The sequence below is a fragment of the Oncorhynchus masou genome, chromosome 19, assembly GCF_036934945.1.
Source record: "Oncorhynchus masou masou isolate Uvic2021 chromosome 19, UVic_Omas_1.1, whole genome shotgun sequence".
Classification (NCBI taxonomy): domain Eukaryota; kingdom Metazoa; phylum Chordata; class Actinopteri; order Salmoniformes; family Salmonidae; genus Oncorhynchus; species Oncorhynchus masou.
In genome coordinates, this window is record NC_088230.1 from 24,430,370 (window position 1) to 24,449,066 (window position 18,697).

The 18,697-nt window shown below is 34.1% G+C and overlaps 1 protein-coding gene across 1 annotated transcript in view; it reads right to left on the reverse strand.

The window, feature by feature from the left end:
* The window catches only part of LOC135506046 (DNA polymerase zeta catalytic subunit-like), a 148,579-nt gene that overhangs the window by 86,190 nt on the left and 43,692 nt on the right, over positions 1–18,697 (reverse strand). The window contains exon 4 of the mRNA XM_064925413.1: positions 2,509–2,672. Within this exon, the coding sequence (XP_064781485.1) occupies positions 2,509–2,672 (164 nt within the window). The remainder of the gene's footprint in view (positions 1–2,508; positions 2,673–18,697) is intronic.

Consider the following 18,697-nt stretch of genomic DNA (forward strand, 5'->3'; position numbering starts at 1 on the left):
TCAGTAATATCATCCACATCTAACAGTAATATCAATCACATCTAACAGTAATATCATCCACATCTAACAGTAATATCATCCACATCTAACAGTAATATCAACCACATCTAACAGTAATATCATCCACATCTAACAGTAATATCAACCACATCTAACAGTAATATCATCCACATCTAACAGTAATATCATCCACATCTTACACAAACAGTAATATCAACCACTAACAGTGATAAACCACATCTAACAGTAATATCAACCACTAACAGTGATAAACCACATCTAACAGTAATATCAACCACATCTAACAGTAATATCATCCACATCTAACATTAACTGTAATATCAACCACATCTAACATTAACTGTAATATCAACCACATCTAGCAGTAATATCAACCACATCTAGCAGTAATATCAACCACATCTAGCAGTAATATCAACCACATCAAACAGTAATATCAACCACATCTAACAGTAATATCAACCACATCAAACAGTAATATCAACCACATCTAACAGTGATATCAACCACATCTAACACTAACAGTGATATCAATCACATCTAACACTAACAGTGATATCAATCACATCTAACACTAATATCAACCACATCTAACAGTGATATCAACCACATCTAACACTAACAGTGATATCAATCACATCTAACACTAATATCAACCACATCTAACACTAACAGTGATATCAATCACATCTAACACTAATATCAATCACATCTAACACTAATATCAATCACATCTAACAGTAATATCAATCACATCTAACAGTAATATCATCCACATCTAACACTAATATCATCCACATCTAACACTAATATCATCCACATCTAACATGCTGACTAGACCGGACACGTCGCGTGCGTGTCAATAAAAAAAAGAAAAGAAATCCATGTTATTCAATTTTTCCACCCACACTGCTTGCACGCGCCAACAAGTGTCTGTGTTGCCAAGGGCTAAAATAGAATTGGTTATACCCACGTGGATGTTTGAAAGACTAAATGTTTTGCCGGTAGTCGTGGTAATACTGTGAAAGTATCGATGCCAATCACCATATAAGTTCAAAGATGAAAAAGCCTGGAAGGAGGAGAGATGACTAGAAACGATTCGGTTGGCTGTTTTATGTGTGGATTAATTGACGAAGTAGAAGACCTTGTGCATTTCAGGTAAAATAACTCAATGTTTATATCCCAGGACAAATTAGCTAGCAACAGCAAGCTAATAGGACAAATTAGCTAGCAACAGCAAGCTAATAGGACAAATTAGCTAGCAACAGCAAGCTAATAGGACAAATTAGCTAGCAAGTGCAAGCTAACTAGCTAAATTGCTATACATGTTTAATGCTTTTCGACCTGTCCCCAAATTAATGTAATTGGTTCAGAGTTTGTTTTGATATTTTAACCTGCGTGTTGTGATCGCGTTTGGTGTGGGGGACAAAATACATTTATGCGATCGGTTTGGGTTCCGTGTAACATTTCAAATCGTTTCATTCTTAACAGAGCCATATCTGTTTTGGTCCGTTTCCATTGTTCTGACCAGCTAAATAAAGTTCTACAACCGGTTCGAACCCAAAGAAGTTCCGGTTTATATTCTTACTTTCTGTTCTTTTTTAAAGCTCGGATTCTTTTTATTCTTTTTATTATACATTTGTGTTATACCGAACAAAAATATAAATGTGTAAAGTGTTGGTCCCATGTTTCATTAGCTGAAATAAAGGACAAAGAGAGGTGCACACTATATATATATTATATATATATTATTTCTATATTATTTATATATATATATATATATATATTTATTTATTTATTTATATATATAACACACACTTTTTCAGTCATTTATTGGGTAAATCCCTGCCGAAATGTTGGCGATTTACCCAATAAATATGTAGAGTGTGCGACTCTTTATTTTTATAGCTTATAGTTAATTTGCCGTTAGTTAGCACCTCTACATAAAATACATTTCTTTGGATGTGCGCTAGCTCATGTTTTTTTAACTGAAATAAAAAATCCCAGAAATGTTCCATACTCACCAAAAACTTTTCTGTCAAATGTAGTTAACACATTTGTTTACATCCCTATTACTAAGCATTTCCTCTTGGGTAAAATAACCTGTCCGCTCCCGGTTCTCATTCTTTTCCTTAAACATTTTCCTTATTTTTGTTTTATGGTTCTGTTCCATGAACCGGTTCCAACAGTAATATAAACCACATCTAACACTAACAGTCAACAGTAATATCAATAACTGCATTAAAAAGCCTGCCCCCCACACAAAGTCATGAAGTTGAGAGTAGGATGCTAGACCTTCACCCTCCCTCACCCCTTCCTTCTTTCCTTCCTCCCTCAGACTGCCCCCCGCACACACACACATTCAAGAAGATGCAGAAGAACAACAAGAGAAAAAGTGTAAATCTCAGTAGCACCCCACTAATTGTTTAAGTTATGATTGGGGGAGGGGAAACTGATCCGAGATGTGTACCCCCAGAGCGTCCTTACCTTTGCGCTGCTGGCTCTGGCGGAACTTGACGGCTCCCAGGTTGACCATGTTCATGCCGTACAGGTTGTAGTCGATGAATAGCTGCAGCAGGTAAGGAATGTGGGCCTCGTGGGGCTGGTAGCTCTTGTTCATCACAGCACCTCCTTGTAACAGCTCACACACCCTGGAACCACACACACACCCGATTAGATATATATTTTGGCTGCTATTGACAGACATTTACTTTGCGTACAGAAAAAGCAATGTGTTCCAAAATCCACAACAAAATAAACAAATAAACAAGAGATTGAGCCAGAGATTTTCATTCAGGAGCTAATATGCTTTCAATTCAAAACACCATTCAAATCTCATTCACCTTGTAGACCTTGTTTCTGGAACGATAACGTGACATAGGGCTGGGAGATACATAAAATGAATTTGATTATTTTGATGTTGTGTTTTGCGCGACATTCCAAATGCCTGTATCGCAGAATCGAGGTTTGTTGTATTTTTCGTTTTTCTGAGCGTTTCTGTCCGCTTGTTCTCATGTTGCACCTTCCCATTTACACCAGATATCTGTATTTAATGAACAAATGCTCATGTTGCCACTCTAACAAAGGGAGTTGTTGTCCCAAAGGAAGGCGACGAGCTCAGGTTCAATATAAGCGCATAGAAATGCATTGGGCTTATTTTGGACAGATTTTGGCGAGTGAAATCACTCGCTTTGCCTCTTTCTCCCAAGCCCCTCCCACCACCCCTCACAACAACAAAGATGAGATCACTTCTTCCGCTCTGACAAACGGTTTCAACCCCCTATTTGCATTTGAGGTTTGGTCCAACAGAATTGGTCATATGGACACCGAAACACATGGATATATTATTTTACTGTAATAGAGGATAAGTTAACCTTTTGAACCATACCATGTTTATGTTTCAACTCCTCAAATGTTGAGCAGAGCAGACATTACTAAAAACGGATGTACCAATGAACATTAATTTTGGAAAATGAATGCACAGTTTGTCGCGTGCTTTACGCTACCACGTATAGCTAGCAGCATTTTAGTCAAACAAAGTTTGTTGTACTAGCTGTTAAGTGTGTTTTAAAAATGTGCAAAAAGCATAAAACTTATATAAAAGAATTGGCAATTTGTTTTTATTCTGAGAAATAAGGTAGGCCACTTGATTTCAGCATCTGAACAAAGTGGACAGGCTAGCATGCTGTTCAAACAGTTGGAGATGGACAGAAGGTTGTGTTCATAACAATTCAACTGTTCTGCGTTTTAGCTGAATTCAGAGCTTGTGAAATTATACCTAGATCCAAATTGGATTAAAATAAAAATATTAGCTGGCTACACACTAGCACGTGGGCTTTAGAGTTCATGACACTGGTGTCTGCTACATTATTAGTGAATGTGAAATATGCATGATTCTGGTTACATTTATAACATAACTGGCATTGTTATAGACAGACCTGAAAGCCAGATCAGTGATTATCGCAAACAAAAAGCAGGTACAACTATTTTGATGAAATAATGTAATTATTAGTGGGTCTTATGGTTGTGGAAGGCATATATTCAGCCTAGGTATAATTCCTCAAGCTCTGAATTCTATATAGTATTGCTAAATGCAGTGAACTTGATCTTTAAATTGTGCAACACAGCTTATTTAGAGAAAACATTGAAATAGAGTTTTAGGCACTATTGCCCAGCCCTACTGTGACAATACGCAATTTTACTTTTCAAACTTGAATTTAAATTAAAAAAATGTTTAACCCGCCTCTTAGGAGGACACATCTTTTTGATTTTACATCTTTTCTGCAACATTTTACATTTGCTTGCTGTTTGGGGTTTAAAGCTGGCTTTCTGTATAGCACTGTGAATTCTGCTGATGTAAAAAGGACTTTATAGATTTGATTGATATACAGCAAATCACATAACAATAATGCAATACCAAACAAAACAATACATTACCGAACATAACAATAAAACATTACTGAACAATAATACATTACAGAACAATAATATATTACATTACAGAACAATAATACATTACAGAACAATAATACATTACTGAACATAACAATAATACATTACAGAACATAACAATAATACATTACAGAACAATAATACATTACAGAACAATAATACATTACAGAACAATAATACAGAACAATAATCCATTACAGAACAATAAAACATTACTGAACAATAAAACATTACTGAACATAACAATAATACATTACTGAACATAACAATAATACATTACAGAACAATAATACATTACTGAACAATAATACATTACAGAACATAACAATAATACATTACAGAACAATAATACATTACAGAACATAACAATAATACATTACATAACAATAATACATTACTGAACATAACAATAATACATTACTGAACATAACAATAATACATTACAGAACAATAATACATTACTGAACAATAATACATTACTGAACAATAATACATTACATAACAATAATACATTACTGAACATAACAATAATACATTACTGAACATAACAATAATACATTACATAACAATAATACATTACTGAACATAACAATAATACATTACATAACAATAATACATTACAGAACATAACAATAATACATTACAATAATACATTACAGAACAATAATACATTACAGAACAATAATACATTACAGAACAATAATACATTACAGAACAATAATACATTACAGAACAATAATACATTACAGAACAATAATATATTACATTACAGAACAATAATACATTACAGAACATAACAATAATACATTACAGAACATAACAATAATACATTACAGAACATAACAATAATACATTACAGAACATAACAATAATACATTACATTTACATTTAAGTCATTTAGCAGACGCTCTTATCCAGAGCGACTACAAATTGGTGAATTCACCTTCTGACATCAGTGGAACAGCCACTTTACAATAGTAAAAAGGACTTTATAGATTTGATTGATATACAGCAAATCACATAACAATAATGCAATACCAAACAAAACAATACATTACCGAACATAACAATAATACATTACAGAACAATAATACATTACAGAACAATAATACATTAATGAACAATAATACATTACAGAACAATAAAACATTACTGAACATAACAATAATACATTACTGAACATAACAATAATACATTACAGAACAATAATACATTACTGAACAATAATACATTACAGAACAATAATACATTACAGAACATAACAATAATACATTACAGAACAATAATACATTACAGAACAATAATACATTACTGAACAATAATACATTACAGAACAATAATACATTACAGAACATAACAATAATACATTACATAACAATAATACATTACTGAACATAACAATAATACATTACTGAACATAACAATAATACATTACAGAACAATAATACATTACAGAACAATAATACATTACAGAACAATAATACATTACTGAACAATAATACATTACTGAACAATAATACATTACAGAACATAACAATAATACATTACATAACAATAATACATTACTGAACATAACAATAATACATTACTGAACATAACAATAATACATTACAGAACAATAATACATTACTGAATAATACATTACTGAACAATAATACATTACTGAACAATAATACATTACTGAACATAACAATAATACATTACATAACAATAATACATTACAGAACAATAATACATTACTGAACAATAATACATTACTGAACAATAATACATTACAGAACAATAATACATTACAGAACATAACAATAATACATTACATAACAATAATACATTACTGAACATAACAATAATACATTACTGAACATAACAATAATACATTACAGAACATAACAATAATACATTACAATAATACATTACAGAACAATAATACATTACAGAACAATAATACATTACAGAACAATAATACATTACAGAACAATAATACATTACAGAACATAACAATAATACATTACAGAACATAACAATAATACATTACAGAACATAACAATAATACATTACAGAACATAACAATAATACATTACATTTACATTTAAGTCATTTAGCAGACGCTCTTATCCAGAGCGACTACAAATTGGTGAATTCACCTTCTGACATCAGTGGAACAGCCACTTTACAATAGTGCACTTTACAGAACATAACAACAATACATTACTGAACAACAATACATTACTGAACAACAATACATTACTGAACAACAACACATTACTGAACAACAACACATTACTGAACAACAACACATTACCGAACATAATAATACAATACAGAACATACCAATAATACATTACAAAACAATAATACATTACATTACAGAACAATAATACATTACATTACAGAACAATAATACATTACAGAACAATAATACAATACAGAACATAACAATAATACATTACAATAATACATTACTAAACATTACAATAATACATTACTAAACATAACAATAATACATTACTGAACAATAATACATTACAGAACATAAAAATAATACAGAACATAAAAATAATACATTACTGAACAATAATACCTTACTGAACAATAACAATGATACCTTACCGAACATTATTGAACAGAACAATACATTATTGAACATAACAACAATACATTACTGAACATAACAACAATACATTACTGAACATACCAATAATACATTACCGAACAATAATACATTACAGAACATAACAATAATACATTACAGAACAATAATACATTACAGAACATAACAATAATACATTACAGAACAATAATACATTACAGAACAATACATTACTGAACATACCAATAATACATTACAGAACATAACAATAATACATAACAATGATACATTACCGAACAATAATACATTACTGAACATAACAATAATACATTACAGAACAATAATACATTACAGAACAATAATACATTACAGAACAATAATACATTACTGAACATAACAATAATACATTACAGAACATAACAATAATACATTACAGAACATAACAATAATACATTACAGAACAATAATACATTACAGAACAATAATACATTACAGAACAATAATACATTACGGAACAATAATACATTAATGAACAATAATACATTACGGAACAATAATACATTACAGAACAATAATACATTACAGAACAATAATACATTACAGAACAATAATACATTACAGAACAATAATACATTACGGAACAATAATACATTACTGAACATAACAATAATACATTACAGAACAATAATACATTACGGAACAATAATACATTACTGAACAATAATACATTACAGAACAATAATACAGAACAATAATACATTACGGAACAATAATACATTACTGAACATAACAATAATACATTACAGAACAATAATACATTACGGAACAATAATACATTACAGAACAATAATATATTACTGAACATAACAATAATACAGAACAGAACATAACAATAATACATTACAGAACAAAACATTACTGAACATACCAATAATACATTACAGAACATAACAATAATACATAACAATGATACATTACTGAACATAACAACAATACATTACCGAACATAACAATAATACAATACAGAACAATAATAAATTACGGAACAATAATACATTAATGAACAATAATACATTACAGAACAATAATACATTACTGAACATAACAATAATACAGAACAGAACATAACAATAATACATTACAGAACATAACAATAATACATTACAGAACAATAATACATTACAGAACAATAATACATTACAGAACAATAATACATTACGGAACAATAATACATTAATGAACAATAATACATTACGGAACAATAATACATTACAGAACAATAATACATTACAGAACAATAATACATTACAGAACAATAATACATTACAGAACAATAATACATTACAGAACAATAATACATTACATAACAATAATACATTACAGAACAATAATACATTACAGAACAATAATACATTACGGAACAATAATACATTACAGAACAATAATACATTACAGAACAATAATACATTACAGAACAATAATACATTACAGAACAATAATACATTACGGAACAATAATACATTACTGAACATAACAATAATACATTACAGAACAATAATACATTAATGAACAATAATACATTACGGAACAATAATACATTACTGAACAATAATACATTACAGAACAATAATACATTACGGAACAATAATACATTACTGAACAATAATATATTACATAACAATAATACATTACAGAACAATAATACATTACGGAACAATAATACATTAATGAACAATAATACATTACGGAACAATAATACATTACAGAACAATAATACATTACAGAACAATAATACATTACAGAACAATAATACATTACAGAACAATAATATATTACATAAAAATAATACATTACAGAACAATAATACATTACGGAACAATAATACATTACTGAACATAACAATAATACATTACAGAACAATAATACATTACAGAACATAACAATACATTACAGAACATAACAATAATACATTACAGAACAATAATACATTACGGAACAATAATACATTACTGAACATAACAATAATACATTACAGAACAATAATACATTACGGAACAATAATACATTACAGAACAATAATATATTACTGAACATAACAATAATACAGAACAGAACATAACAATAATACATTACAGAACAAAACATTACTGAACATACCAATAATACATTACAGAACATAACAATAATACATAACAATGATACATTACTGAACATAACAACAATACATTACCGAACATAACAATAATACAATACAGAACAATAATACATTACGGAACAATAATACATTAATGAACAATAATACATTACAGAACAATAATACATTACTGAACATAACAATAATACAGAACAGAACATAACAATAATACATTACAGAACATAACAATAATACATTACAGAACAATAATACATTACAGAACAATAATACATTACAGAACAATAATACATTACGGAACAATAATACATTAATGAACAATAATACATTACGGAACAATAATACATTACAGAACAATAATACATTACAGAACAATAATACATTACAGAACAATAATACATTACAGAACAATAATACATTACAGAACAATAATATATTACATAACAATAATACATTACAGAACAATAATACATTACAGAACAATAATACATTACGGAACAATAATACATTACAGAACAATAATACATTACAGAACAATAATACATTACAGAACAATAATACATTACAGAACAATAATACATTACGGAACAATAATACATTACTGAACATAACAATAATACATTACAGAACAATAATACATTAATGAACAATAATACATTACGGAACAATAATACATTACTGAACAATAATACATTACAGAACAATAATACATTACGGAACAATAATACATTACTGAACATAACAATAATACAATACAGAACAATAATACATTACGGAACAATAATACATTAATGAACAATAATACATTACGGAACAATAATACATTACAGAACAATAATACATTACAGAACAATAATACATTACAGAACAATAATACATTACAGAACAATAATATATTACATAACAATAATACATTACAGAACAATAATACATTACGGAACAATAATACATTACTGAACATAACAATAATACATTACAGAACAATAATACATTACAGAACATAACAATACATTACAGAACATAACAATAATACATTAATGAACAATAATACATTACTGAACAATAATACATTACAGAACAATAATACATTACGGAACAATAATACATTACTGAACATAACAATAATACAATACAGAACAATAATACATTACGGAACAATAATACATTAATGAACAATAATACATTACGGAACAATAATACATTACAGAACAATAATACATTACAGAACAATAATACATTACAGAACAATAATACATTACTGAACATAACAATAATACATTACTGAACATAACAATAATACATTACAGAACAATAATACATTACTGAACAATAATACATTACAGAACAATAATACATTACAGAACATAACAATAATACATTACATAACAATAATACATTACAGAACAATAATACATTACAGAACATAACAATAATACATTACAGAACAATAATACATTACTGAACAATAATACATTACGGAACAATAATACATTAATGAACAATAATACATTACGGAACAATAATACATTAATGAACAATAATACATTACGGAACAATAATACATTAATGAACAATAATACATTACGGAACAATAATACATTACTGAACATAACAATAATACATTACAGAACATAACAATAATACATTACAGAACAATAATACATTACTGAACATAACAATAATACATTACAGAACATAACAATAATACATTACAGAACAATAATACATTACTGAACAATAATACATTACTGAACAATAATACATTACTGAACATAACAATAATACAGAACAATAATACATTACAGAACATAACAATAATACATTACAGAACAATAATACATTACTGAACAATAATACATTACGGAACAATAATACATTACTGAACATAACAATAATACATTACAGAACATAACAATAATACATTACGGAACAATAATACATTACTGAACAATAATACATTACGGAACAATAATACATTACTGAACATAACAATAATACATTACAGAACATAACAATAATACATTACGGAACAATAATACATTACTGAACATAACAATAATACATTACTGAACATAACAATAATACATTACGGAACAATAATACATTAATGAACAATAATACATTACGGAACAATAATACATTACAGAACAATAATACATTACTGAACATAACAATAATACAGAACAATAATACATTACAGAACAATAATACATTACAGAACAATAATACATTACTGAACATAACAATAATACAGAACAATAATACATTACAGAACAATAATACATTACAGAACAATAATACATTAATGAACAATAATACATTACGGAACAATAATACATTACTGAACATAACAATAATACATTACAGAACAATAATACATTACTGAACATAACAATAATACAGAACAATACTACATTATCGAACATAACAATAATACATTATTGTCGGAAGTTTATATAATAGAACTCACATGGCAGGCAAAATCCTGAGAAGAAATCCAACCAGGAAGTGGAAAATCTGAGGTTTGAAGGTTTAAGTCTTTGCCTATCCTATATAGTGTCAAATTTGGTCCGATTACACTTCCTAAGGCTTCCACTAGATGTCAACAGTCATAAGAACCTTGTTTCAGGCTTCTACTCTGAAAAGGGAGAGAATAAGAGCTGTTTGAGTCAGGTGTCTGGCAGAATGCCATGAGGTCAGTCTCGCGTGCGGCCGTGAGCACGAGCTCTGTTCCTTTTCCTTTCTAAAGACAAAGGAATTGTCTGGTTGGAATATTATTGAATATTTATGATAAAAACATCCTAAAGATTGATTCTATACATCGTTTGACATGTTTCTACGAGCTGTCGTCTGAACTAAGTGCTTGTGTCTTGTGAATTTGGATTTGTGAACTAAGCATGCAAACAAAAAAAGAGGTTATTTGGACATAAATTAAGGACTTTATCTAACAAAACAAACATTTATTGTGGAACTGGTATTCCTGGGAGTGCATTCCGATGAAGATCAAAGGTAAGTGAATATTTATAATCATATTTCTGACTTCTGTTTACTCCACAACATGGCGGGTATCTGTATGGCTTGTTTTGGTCTCTGAGCACTATACTCAGATTATTGCATGGTGTGCTTTTTCCGTAAAGCTTTTTTAAAATCTGACACAGCGGTTGCATTAACCTCTTGAAACTCTGGGGGCGCTATATAATTTTTGGATAAAAAGACATGCCTATTTTAAGCGCAATATTTTGTCACAAAAAGATGCTCGACTATGCATATAATTGATAGCTTTGGAAAGAAAACACTCTGACGTTTCCAGAACTGCAAAGATATTCTCTGTGCGTGCCCTAGAACGTGAGCTACAGGCAAAACCAAGATGAAACGGCATCCAGGAAATCAGCAGGATTTTTGAGACTCCGTTTTCCATTGTCTCCTTATATGGCTGTGAATGCGAGAGGAATGAGCCTGCCCTTTCTGCCGTTTCCCCAAGGTGTCTGCGGCATTGTGACGTATTTGTAGGCATATCATTGGAAGATTGACCATAAGAGACCACATTTACCAGGTGTCCGCCCGGTGTCCTGCGCCGAAATTGGTGCGCAAATCTCAGCTGCAAGTATTTTTCCATGGAATTCAGAGAAGAAAGCAGGCTTCCACGAACGATATATCAATGAAGAGATATGAAAAAACACCTTGAGGATTGATTCCAAACAACGTTTGCCATGTTTCGGTCGATATTATGGAGTTAATTCGGAAAAAGTTTGACGTTGTTGGTGACTGAATTTTCGGTTCGTTTCGGTAGCCAAATGTGATGTACAAAACGGAGCGATTTCTCCTACACAAAGATTCTTTCAGGAAAAACTGAACATTTGCTATGTAACTGAGAGTCTCCTCATTGAAAACATCCGAAGCTCTTCAAAGGTAAATGATTTTATTTATTTGGTTATCTGGTTTTTGTGTAAATGTTGCGTGCTAAATGCTACTCAAAATGCTAAGGTAGCTTAGCATACTCTTACACAAATTAGTGAATTGCTATGGTTCAAAAGCATATTTTGAAAATCTGAGATGACAGTATTAAGAAAAGGCTAAGCTTGAGAGCAGGCGCATTATTTTCATTTTATTTGCGATTTTCAGAAATCGTTAACGTTGCGTTATGCTAATGAGCCTGAGGCTGTATTCACGATCCCGGATCCGGGATGGGGAGTATCAAGAGGTTTAAGGAGAAGTATATCTTTAACTCCATGTATAACACTTGTATTTTCATCAACATTTATGGTGAGTATTTCTGTAAATTGATGTGGCTCTCTGCAAAATCACCGGATGTTTTGGAAGCAAAACATTACTGAACATAAGGCACCAATATAAACTCAGTTTTTTGTATATAAATATGAATTTTATCGAACAAAACATACATGTATTGTGTAACATGAAGTCCCATGAGTGTTATCTGATGAAGATCATCAAATGTTAGTGATACATTTTATCTCTATTTCTGCTTTTTGGCTGGAAAAATGGCTGTGTTTTTCTGTGACTAGGTGCTGACCTAACGTATGGTGTGCTTTCGCTGTAAAGTCTTTTTGAAATCAGACACTGTGGTGGGATTAACAACAAGTTTACCTTTAAAATGGTGTATAATACTTGTATGTTTGAGGCATTTTAATTATGAGATGTCGGTTGTTTGAATTTGGCGCCCTGCACTTTCACTGGCTGTTGTCAAATCGATCCTGTTAATGGGATTTCAGCCGTAAGAAGTTTTAATAGTTGAGATAATTATTTCAGCTTTTATTGCTTTCATCACATTCCCAGTGGGTCAGACGTTTACATACACTAAATTCGTATTTGGTAGCATTGCCTTTAAAGGCACAGTCAATTTAGTGTATGTAAACTTCTGACCCACTGGAATTGTGATACAGTGAATTATAAGTGAAATAATCTGTCTGTAAACAATTGTTGGAAAATTACTTGTGTCATGCACAAAGTAGATGTCCTAACCGACTTGCCAAAACTATAGTTTGTTAACAAGAAATTTGTGGAGTGGTTGAGAAACAAGTTTTGACGACTCCAACCTAAATGTATGTAAACTTCCCACTTCAACTGTATTTAATCCCACCCCACCTATCACCATGTGCCATATATTTTTCAATTGTGCTGTTGTCCATACATTTTTAACCTTTCTAATCGCATAGTATCCACAGATTTTGAGCTAAAGATGAAAACCTTTCCTCAGAGTATTATTATATTACTGATTGCTTGACTACAGCTTTCCAAAATCACCCAACACTGCTATTTGTAAGGTTAATTTTAAGTGAATGTTGTGATTTTGTAACCATTCCTAAACCTGTGACCAGAAACAAGCTACATAGTGGCAATACCAGAATAAATGATCTAGTGATTCTGTCTCTTCGCAGCTAAATCTACAGAGCTGAGAATGTTACATGCCCCATACAGTGCATTTGGAAAGTATTCAGACCACTTGACCTTTTCCACATTTTGTTACTTTATAGCCTTATTCTAAAATTGATTTAATTCATATTTATCCTCCTCAATCTACACACACTACCCCATAATGACAAAGTGAAAACAGAAATACCTTATTTACACAAAAATTCAGACTCCAAATTGAGCTCAGGTACATCCTGTTTCCATTGATCATCCTTGAGATGTTTCTACAACTAGATTAGAGTCCACCTGTGGTAAATTCAATTGATACGACACGATTTGGAAAGGCATACAAATGTCTATAAGGAATTGTCCGTAGAGCTCAGAGACAGGATTGTGTCGAGGCACAGATCTGGGGAAGGACACCAAAACATTTCTGCAGCATTGAAGGTCTCCAAGAACACAGTGGCCTCCATCATTCTTAAATGGAAGAAGTGTTGAACCACCAAGACTTTTCCGATGGTCAATCTGAAGGAGCTCCAAAGTTCTTCCAGAATGACAACCATCTCTGCAGCACTCCACCAATCAGGCCTTTATGGTAGAGTGGCCAGACGGAAGACACCCCCCAGTAAAAGGCATATGACAGCCAACTTGGAGTTTGTCAAAAGGCACCTAAAGGACTCTGACTATGAGTCCTTGAAACCAAAATGGAACTCTTTGGCCTGAATGCCAAGCGTCATGTCTGGAGGAAACCTGGCACCACCGTGGTGGTGGCTGTATCATGCTGTGGGGATGTTTTTCAGCGGCAGGGACTGGGAGACTCAATGATTTCCGGTTTGTGCAAGAAATCAGCCTGTTCGACGCCTACCCCATGCCGAGGGTGGGTGAACTCATCGACCGATTGGGAAAGGCCCGGTACATGAGCATCCTTGACCAGACCAAAGGATATTGGCAGGTACAGTTCACCGCCTCCTCCTGGGAGAAGACAGCGCTTTTGACATCAGACGGACTATATCAGTACCGGGTTCTCCCGTTCGGTCTCCACAGAGCCTCACCCACATTCCAACATTCCAGCGCCTGATGGACAAAGTACTTCGACCCCACCAGCAGTACACAGAGGCCTATTTGGATAATATCATCATCCACAGCCAAGGTTGGGAAGAGCACCTGACGCGCCTCCAGGTGGTGCTGGACACGCTCAGGCAAGCTGGGTTGACAGCGACCCGAAGAAATGCAGACTCGTGTTCAAGGAGGTGGAGTACCTGGGGTATTTGATCGGACTGGGGAACGTCAAGCCCCAGGAGCGGAAGGTTCATGCAGTAGTGACTGGCCCGTTCCACGCACCAAGACACAGGTCAAGTCCTTCCTGGGACTGGCAGGATACTATAGCCGGTTTATCCCCAACTTTGTGGCTGTAGCTTCCCCCCTCACCGATCTAACCAGGGCCCGCCTCCCGAAAACAGTGAAATGGACAGACAAGACAGAAGTGGCGTTCAGGCGCCTGAAGGAAGCACTATGCTCCCATCCGATTCTCGTAACCGCCGATTTCCAGGTGCCAATGTTGGTCCAGACGGATGCATGTGACACGGGACTAGGGGGCGTTCTGTCTCAGATACACGATGGGAAGGAGCACCCCATCATGTACATAAGCCGAAAGCTAATACCTAGAGAGAAAAAGTACTCCATTGTTAAGAAAGAGTGTCAAGAGGTGAAGTGGGTGCTAGACAGTCAATTATTACCTGTTATGTACCCACTTCACTCTGGTCACTGACCATGCTCCCCTGGTCTGGGTGGCCAAGGGAAGGGACACAAATGATCAGGTCACCAGGTGGTTCTTGTCCCTTCAATGATTCTCTTTTTTCTGTTGTGCAAAGGTCAGGGCAAAGCATGAAAACGCGGATGCCCTATCGAGACGACAGCCCCCTCCCCGACAGAGCGAGGGGGGGTGTGGCGTACAGCAGGTCAGCCACCAGGGGGAGAGGCCTGGTGGCAGACAGAGTCTACATCACGAGGCGATGGCTCCCTCTGCTGGATATGCCAGGTCTCAACGGGCTCTCCGGCCAGGACTAATTGGGGCTGGTGGGTAATCCAGGGCTGATTGTGGTTGGTGGGTAATCCAGGGCTGATTGTGGTTGGTGTGTAATCCAAGGCTGATTGTGGTTGGTGGGTAATCGAGGGCTGATTGTGGTTGGTGGGTAATCGAGGGCTGATTGCTCACCAGCTTTACGAGTCCCATAAAGCTGCCAGAAGGGCAGCACACAGGAAAGGACTGGGGAAAGAAAGGTGACTTCCGTAGTTGGAGACGGTGCCCGAGCTAAAGGAAGGGAGTTCAGTTTTTGTGCCTGACAGGATACAGCAAGACCCTGAGCCCAGAAGACGGGGGAGACCTATCCTTTTCTTTTGATTTATTATTTCAATAAACACCCTTGAAACCGAGCTAATACTACTCTGTCCATGTCTGATCTGTGTAAACGTCTTGACCAAAACCCCTGGTCTGCCACAGTACATCTATCTATCTATATATACACACACATATATTTTAATTCTAGCCTTTTGAAATCTGCTTTGATGTTTCATAATGTGCAATTTTTTCAAGTAATTGTCGTATATTAAATCGCCAATATATCGTTCATGTAAAAAACCTGTCTGATCAGGATGAACACTATCTGGTAAAACCTTTTTTATTCTAGTTGCTATACACCTCGCCAGGTGAAGTGTTTGAAGTGGTTTTTTTTTTAAATGGGCTGGATCTTTATTAGCTCAGCAAAAAAAACATCCCTTTTCAGGACAATTAAAAAAATCCAAATAACTTCACAGATCTTCATTGTAGAGGGTTTAAACACTGTTTCCTATGCTTGTTCAATGAACCATAAACAATTAATGAACATGCACCTGTGGAATTGTCGTTAAGACACTAACAGCTTAGGTAGGCAATTAAGATCACAGTTATGAAAACTTAGGACACTAAAGAGGCATTTCTACTGACTCTGAAAAACACCAAAAGAAAGATGCCCAGGGTCCCTGCTCATCTGCGCGAACGTGCCTTAGGCATGCTGCAAGAAAGCATGAGGACTGCAGATATGGCAAGGGCAATAAATTACAATGTCTGTACTGTGAGATGCCTAAGACAGCGCTACAGGGAGACAGGACGGACAGCTGATCATCCTCGCAGTGACAGACCACGTGTAACAACACCTGCACCTACCTACGTACATCACACCTGCGGGACAGGTACAGGATGACAACAACAACTGCCCGAGTTACACCAGGAACACACAATCCCTCCATCAGTGCTCAGACTGTCCGCAATAGGCTGAGAGAGGCTGGACTGAGGGCTTGTAGGCCTGTTGTAAGGCAGGTCCCCACCAGACATCACCGGCAACAATGTGGCCAATGGTCACAAACCAACCGTTGCTGGATCAGACAGGACTGGAAAAAATTGCTCTTCACTGACGAGTCGCGGTTTTGTCTCACCCGGGGTAATGGTCGGATTCACATTTATCGTTGAATGGAATGAGCGTTACCCTGAGGTTACCCTACTCTGGAGCAGGATCAATTTGGAGGTGGAGGGTCCGTCATGGTCTGGGGCGGTGTGTCAAAGCATCATCGGACTGAGCTTGCTGTCATTGCAGGCAAACGCTGTGCGTTACAGGGAAGACATCCTCCTCCCTCATGCGGTACCCTTTCTGCAGGCTCATCCTGACATGACCCTCCAGCATGACAATGCCGCCAGCCATACTGCTCGTTCTGTGTGTGATTTCCTGCAAGACAGGAATGTCAGTGTTCTGCCACGGACAGTGAAGAGCCCGGATCTCAATCCCATTGAGCATGTCTAGGACCTGTTGGATCGGAGGTTGAGGACTAGGGCCATTCCCTCCAGGATGGTCCGTGAACTTGCAGGTGCCTTGGTGGAAGAGTGGGGTAACATCTCATAGCAAGAACTGGCAAATCTGGTGCTGTCCATGAGGAGGAGACACACTGCAGTACTTAATGCAGCTGGTGGCCACACCAGATACTGACTGTCACTTTTGATTTTGACCCCCCCCTTTGTTCATGGACACATTCATCCATTTCTGTTAGTCACATGTCTGTGGAACTTGTTCAGTTTTTCTCAG